Raw genomic sequence first — 7,144 nt, forward strand, 5'->3', positions numbered from 1 at the left:
AGCACCCCAAGTTAGGGTTCTATAAAACTCTCAGAAGTATGTCAGCCAGTGGTATGTGTGTCTGTGTAAAGAGGTATCAGTGGTTCAGTGGTGTATCACTTTAATCTCAAACTTCAGGGGCTCTCCCTCTCTCCCTCTTCACAAGCTCTCCCTCTCTTTGTTCTCCTCCCCCCTTCCTCTACCCCTCTTTCGGGTCTTCTCTCCCCCTTCCTCTACCCCTCTCTCGGTCCTCTCTCCCCCTTCCTCTACACCTCTCTCGGTCCTCTCTCCCCCTCCCTCTACCCCTCTCTCGGTCCGTCCTCTCTCCCCCTCCCTCTCTCTCCCCCTCCCTCTCTCTCCCCTTCCTCTCTCCCCTCCCCTCCCTCCCCTTCCCGTCTATTTCTGGATCTGGAAGATGAAGAGTCGAAGGTTGATGTTCTTGGCAGCCAGTAGTTTGTTACACTCCACAGAGTCGGTGATGGGCAGGGGGACGTAGTCTGTCTCGTTGGTGTCGTTGCTGAACGCGTGGTGGTGGATCACAGGCTTGATCCTCACGTCATCGTACGGACCTTTCAACAGCAGGAAGGAACACTCTATAGCGGAGTTCACCTACAGAGAGGAGGAGGGTTAGCGAGAAAGAGTGTGTGTGAGTGTGTGTACGTCAGTGAGTGTGTACCTTGCTCTTGAGGATGAGCTGGAAGGAGAGGGTGCGTTTGCAGGAGAGGTTAGGGTTGCGTTCAGAGTCATTGACCCTGGCCTTCAGAACCCAGGTTTGGTTCAACACGGTGAAACGAGGAGTCTCATAGTACAGACGGGTTATAAAGTCATCGGTGCGGTACGGCCGGAACTGGACCTCTGCGCAGGGGAGAGGGAGGGGAGGGATGAATTAGAGAGATCCATGTTTCCTATGTGTGTGACTGGTCCTTCAAGAACGATAGGAACGATTGTCCTGGTGGTCAGGTACGGTGTGTAAGACAGTGCGTACTGTGTACCTAGCCTACCTGTGAAGCCAATCTTCTCGTAACAGAGCAGGGAGAATATGGAGTTGTAAAGGGTTAGTTCTCTGCGGTGGCTCTGGTCCATCTCCCCCAAGATGCCCATCAGCTCTGTGCCAGTCTTGGTGGGGTGGCAGCACTCCTCCTCGTGGGCCGGCAGCTCGTGGAACGGCCCCTTCCATGGGCAGCCAATCCGCTTGTACTTACACTGTGTCACCCTGGCAACATATCAGGAGGTAGGAGTTTAGGGCCAATCATAAGGAGGAATAAGACCATAAGCAAATTTGTTTTGTGTCTATCAGCCAGTCCCAAATTGCTTCCTACCCTTCCCCCTTGGTCCAACCCCCTAGTTTCTGCAGATCTGTAAGGTGGAAGGAATATGGTACAATCTCCACCACTGCACCGCTTATACCCATCACCCTATAGATCTACAAAGATCCCCTCCCTCCCCAAGGCCTAAGCAAACCACGTTTCTACAAATACATTGTAGGTCCCCACGAGGATAGAAAAACAAAGTGTGTGTGTGAATACCAATGAGGTGAGTACCTGTCTTGACACTCCTCTCTCTGGTGCCTCTCTAGGCTGGAGCGAGGGAACTGTTTGAGACAGAAGGGGCAGTCTGTGGGCAGCTCACTCACAGCCTTCTCTACAGCCAGGTTCCTACAACACAGGGACTTACTGATCTCACACCTAAAGGGAGAAGGGGGGGGGTAATCAATCAACCAGTCAATCCAATTATATTTGTATAGAGACGCGGTTACTAATCTCACACTTAAAACAGAGTCACCTAAATCAGTCAATCACTCACTCAATTCAACTGTATTTATAAACTGTGTGTACAGACCTGCAGTTAGGACACGTGGCCTGCTCCTCTTTCAGACGAGAGTCAGCCAGCAGGTGGATGAAACAGCCAGCACACATCAGGTGACCGTTGGTGCACTGTAGAGCAGAGAGGAAAGGGTTAATGTAGGTGTGTTTGGTGTGTCCATACTGTGGATAGTCGTCTTTATAAATCCGTGTTCATACGCTATACAGAAATGCATAGTACAGAGAGACACACAGGTGTGTGTATGTTTGTGAATGGCCATCTTTTCTAACCAGTCTTTGGGGGTGGGGAGAGCAGGTGTTATTTGAGGGCATACTACTCAGTACCAAACCACAGTAATGACACAGGTGTAAACTGGGTGTGAGGCAGGCAGTTCATTCAGTGTTACATGCAGATGTGTTGGGGTTTGCCTATTCCTAACTCCTAGGGGGCAGCCTGGGATCCACACATCTGTATCTGTTCATGTCTTGTTGTTGGCTAATCTGAATAGAATCGGCAGCCATTTCAGACACCTAGCTATCTACATCCAGATGATTTATAGATCAGATCATCTCTGCACTGCGCTGAGCTCTGGCTAACCCTCCTGAACAAGTTAGCTACAGAGTTAACGTAGCTGCTAGGCTGCGGCCCTGGGCCCTACAACTCTTCGCCTATCGTTACAGTCCATGACAGGTGGTGCTCAGTCTACAAACTGTCTTCAACCCCCACTTCTTGCCTGACAGCCTAGTTAGCTAACTAACAGACATGTTAGTTATGCTTACTTCATACGAAGTTAGCTAGCATTGACAAGAGGGCCAAAGTCAGTAGGCCAGGCGTGTTTGTGACAGTATTTACCTGATACACGGAGGCTTTGGGCAGGTCTAGGCATACAGTGCAGCACAGGACTGAATACAGCCTCTCTTCCAGCTTTCCCGACTCTCCCTCCGGCAGTCTCATCCGCTTCTTGGGCGGCGGCTCGTCCGGATCCGACTCGGGACCGAGCCCCTCTCCTCTCCGGATGCTCACCTCCTCCTGCATAGACGGCCCCCCGACGACTGCCTCCAGGGCTGCCCCCACCGCCACAACACCCAGGCCGCCTGAGGAGGAGCCTGGGGTGGCCGCGACGCCCACCTCTCCCCGCTCTTCCACCGAGGACATGGTGGGTGGTGGTGATTGTCAGACGTTAGCTAGCTACCCGTCACAAATGTTACCTAGCTGGCAGGTTTAACGTCACAGGCAAGGGAAAACCAAGCCACCCAGCTCAGGGTCAGTTGGCTAGCTAGATAGCGTGCCTGTTCGTAGGCAATGTTACGCAATAACGCGCTTGGAATTTAGAATCACGAACCCTCGCGTAACGTTCTGGAATATCCTAAATTGTTATTTGATGATCGTTTTTTTGTAGATGGATATTTAGCGATGTTGGCAGGTAGGCGAAATTCAGCTAGCTACTAGGCTATAGGTATCAAGCTCACAAAACACTCCAGTTCTCTCCGCTGTCTAGCTATAACAAAACACCCCGTCAGATGTTTTTGTGTTGTCCATTATTTTATTTGCCGTGCCAGCGCGTGAGCGGACGTTCAGCAACTGCCCGGTTTGGCAGATCGGTTAATGGCTTTACCCCTGTACCAGCTCACTATCCACCGGCCCCCGGGAAGTGTCAGTTTTGGAAAAGGCAGAGATATGTTCAGACAGTTCGCTGGGACTACTCTCTAACTACACAGCCATCTTTGTTTTTCTCCTGTCCGGACGGTCGCCTCCTCCTCTCCCCGACTTCACTACACCCTAGCTCGGCGCTAAGTATTTCCGATCCTTACTGGTGTTACTCAGCCAAGGTCACAAAAAAACTAAGCCCGAGTTTCGGAGAAACTGTCAATATTTTGCCAGTAGCTGTTATGGCCTTTCTTGCCAGTCCCTGGGCTGCATCGCGGATTGGCTATCAGTGGAATGTTTTGTTGTATCAGATGACTTGGGGGGGGAGATTGTGGATGCGCATGCGTAGTGGCTGTCTGCAGGGTCAGCGTGGTCGGACCAGTGACTGAATATACTGGTAGGATAAATTTAACTAAAATGGAGCACGTCACCTCACCAGCATGGCGTCACCTTCCTGGACACAGCCAGAAATGGCCAGACACATCATGCTACCAGAAAACCCTTGGTTGACCCTGCCCCTGCACAATATACACTGTGCAAATCATGAAGAACACCTTGTAATATTGTGTTGTACTTGTACTCCTCCTTTTGCCCTCAGAACAGCCTCAATTTGTTGGGGCATGGACTCTACAAGGTGTCGAAAGCGTTACGTGGCGATGCTGGCATATGTTGACTTCAATGCGTCACACAGTTGTGTCAAGTTGGCTGGATGTTCTTTGGGTGGTGGACCATTCTTGATACACACGGGAAACTGTTGAGCGTGAAAGACCAAGGTGTATTGCAATTCTTGACACATTCAAACCAGTGTGCCTCTGGCACCTAGTACCATAGGCCGTTCAAAGGCACTCAAATATTCTGTCTTGTCCATTCACCCCCTGAATGGCACACATACACAATTCATGTCTCAAGGCTTAAACATCCTTATTTAACCTGTCCCCTCCCCTTCATCTACATTGGTTTAACAAGTGACCTCAATAAGGGATCAAAACTTCCACCTGGATTCACCTGGTCAGTCTATGTCATGGAAAGAGCAGGTGTTCTTAATGTTTTGTACACACAGTGTAGGCTAGCCTACAAACAGTACTAACAATAGGCCTCTCCTTCATTTGTCAAATGATGTAGGCTAATAGACTGATACATTCAGTGATAGGCCACCCCCAGAGGACCCAGGTGTTGCGATCTTGTTAAGGATCATTACACTGTTATTACACTATTTGGTCACTGAAAATAAAAGACTCTCAAAGGAAAACTTTGCCATAAATGTTTGTCTTGTATCTGAAACACCCATATTAACTCGTGAGCCAGAGAAGAAAGTGAGCAGGTGGGGTTAGAGTTTGAGTAAGCCTTGTCTGTCTGTTGTGTAATTCTGTGAGTGTCGATGGTAGTTATTACGACCATTCTATTTAGGTTTATGTGTTTGAGAATTGAGTTATGCAAGCGGACGGTGTGTGTGTGTGTGTGTGAAATCTATGGCTTCCTTTAGTTTCAATCATGGGACTCTTTTGTTGCTGTTTTTTCTTTACTGTATTTGACTGTATACATTTTCTTTATTGTATTTGACTGCTTTATGTTGTTTTACTGTATTTTACTATATTCATTCACAAGAGTGAAACCTTCAGTCCCTTCCCTCATCTTCCAGTTGTGCCAATCCGGTTGCTGTGAGGTGTTTATGGGGGGTGACAGCTGTCAATCAAAATGGCTGAGCAACCCAGGATATCCTCAGCGCAGGAAGGGGGAGCTAGTCTGAATAGTGTGTGGAGGGGTTTGACTTGAGATTGCAGTTTTGTGTGTGTATGTCGGCGTGGGTGGGGTTGTTAGACGTGTGCGTGTGTGTGTGCAGGGGCAGGATCTCATGGTATCAGTTGTCTGATCAGGCACCGTAGGGTCGTAGCATGTCTTTGGCCAAAGGGACATGCCTTAAATGAGCTAAATGACATGGTCAGAGACCAATATTTGCTATTCGCGTGCGTGCGTGCGAGCACACACACAAACACACTCACACACAGGTTACTCAGCAGTCACTACCCTACCATCAATCGTCAAACAAGATTAATATGTAGCATATGTACACAAAACAGTTCCCTTTCCCCTTTACACCCAGGAGGAGACAGGAAGTGAACCTGCGCCACAAAAGTCACACTGCCATTGGTGTCACCCATCATCATCACCTCCCTTTCACACTGAACCACTCCAAATACAACTCAACTCTTACTTAACAACTTAACTTAACAATTTAACTTCCTTAACAACTTAACTTAAAGACATGCTCCGGATCTTTGGCGACTATTAAGTATTTTTGAAACCTCCTGCTTTGAGCTGGATCGGTCAATGTGTAGTTCATACATGCATAATCTATGAGCAGAATTACTGTTTTACCTCAATTAGCCACAAAATCCCTAGTTTGAAAGCAACTGTTTTTCTGGAAGCTGTGCTGCGCCATTTTCTCTACATTTCCCCCCACATGGGCCAGCACCCTAGATATTCGAGTTCAGCCAATGAGCTTCAGCCCCTCGCCATTTGAGTGACAGCTAGCAAGAGGCACATCATGCACACAAAGAGAGAGAGAGAGCAATGACGTGTAGTAGTAAGCAATTTTCAGGGAACACTTTTGCCTCATGAGCGTTGCTTTCAGAACTACTGGCTAAAAAGTATACAAAAGTACCAGAGAATCTCTTTAACTTACCCTGGCTATAGTCAAATCCACAAGACTACATATCACAAACCAGAGGAGGCTGGTGGGAGAAGCTATAGGAGGACAAACTCATTGTAATGGCTGGACTTTAATCAATTGAATAGTATCAAACATAAGGAAACCACGTTTGACTCTGTTCCATTCATTCTCTTCCAGTCATTATAATGAGCCCCTCCTCCAATAACTCCCCCCACCAGCCTCTGCCAAAAACTGTCTCGGGGATTCGGTTGTGGTTTTATTGAGGGTTTATCATCGACATCACATAACTACATTCTCCACATTGCAATAGTGATTTGTAGTTTCCTCAGATACCACTATAGCTAGCGTTTCCCTCCGTATACACCAGGTGGTGCCAATACGCCAAAAAATGCTATTGTTCTGGAATTGAATCAAAAGCATATCACATCTATACAGTGTTCCTCTATGTCGTGACCTGTTTTTTGATACTGCTGCCACTGTTCTTTTCACTAATGAACCTTATTATTGAAAATGTCATATTTATTTTCTCTATAAGTATAACGTTTTTGGGGGGGTATAGCAAACTATGTATATTTTTTTCTCTGAATATAAATGCCTGCTGTTTTTATTATGCTGAAACCAAATTGCTCTGCAATGGGCCAATAGAGAATCTGAATCAGCCAATTAACCATTGTTGGCTACATATGTTGAAAATGACTGTATCAAATATGTGTTATAACTAGCGTTTTCTCTCCTCACCACATCCGCTGTGACTGAGCAGAGATGAAGGATGCAGAGGAGACAGTGAGCAACACTGTGTGTATCTGTGTGTATATATGTATGTGAGTGTATGTGTGTGTGCGCGTGCATGCATGTGTGTTGAGAGACAAGGGGCTGTTCAATGGTGATTGTATTAAGCTAAACAATACAAGGTCGTCAGAAAAACATTTAATGGCTGAGAAAGAGAAAGGGAGATGGAGGGAGAGTTCGAGAGAATGGGAGGGAGAGATGGAGGGAGAGGGAGGGGGCGATATAGACAGGGAGGGAGGGTGTGAGGGAAAGGGA

General features: G+C 47.5%; 1 protein-coding gene across 2 annotated transcripts; it reads right to left on the reverse strand.

The window, feature by feature from the left end:
• Positions 1-343: 343 nt before the first annotated feature.
• Positions 344-3,749, reverse strand: cyhr1 (cysteine/histidine-rich 1). Of its 2 annotated transcripts, none has more exons than XM_024441116.2 (6): positions 2,635-3,749; positions 1,819-1,913; positions 1,521-1,664; positions 972-1,192; positions 656-834; positions 344-588 (listed from the first exon to the last, which is right to left on the reverse strand). In XM_024441116.2, exons 1-6 carry the CDS (start codon positions 2,935-2,937, stop codon positions 376-378), a joined length of 1,155 nt encoding a protein of 384 aa, XP_024296884.1. In that variant the 5' UTR covers positions 2,938-3,749; the 3' UTR covers positions 344-375. The 2 variants fall into 2 exon arrangements, with proteins under 2 accessions (XP_024296884.1, XP_024296885.1); XM_024441117.2 differs by having other exon boundaries at positions 981-1,192; positions 2,635-3,740.
• Between the last annotated feature and the right edge of the window lie 3,395 nt (positions 3,750-7,144).

The sequence above is a fragment of the Oncorhynchus tshawytscha genome, linkage group LG13 (genome assembly GCF_018296145.1).
Source record: "Oncorhynchus tshawytscha isolate Ot180627B linkage group LG13, Otsh_v2.0, whole genome shotgun sequence".
NCBI lineage: Eukaryota > Metazoa > Chordata > Actinopteri > Salmoniformes > Salmonidae > Oncorhynchus > Oncorhynchus tshawytscha.

Bases quoted from the DNA above. Each gene is read 5' to 3' on its own strand.
- cyhr1 (XM_024441116.2), bottom strand. From the start codon at position 2,937: ATGTCCTCGGTGGAAGAGCGGGGAGAGGTGGGCGTCGCGGCCACCCCA. The intron at 1,665-1,818 runs GTCTGTACACAC...TTCTCCCTTTAG, and splicing joins GCCACGTGTCCTAACTGCAG to GTGTGAGATCAGTAAGTCCC. The intron at 835-971 runs GTACACAGTACG...TCCCCTGCGCAG, and splicing joins TGGCTTCACAGGTAGGCTAG to AGGTCCAGTTCCGGCCGTAC.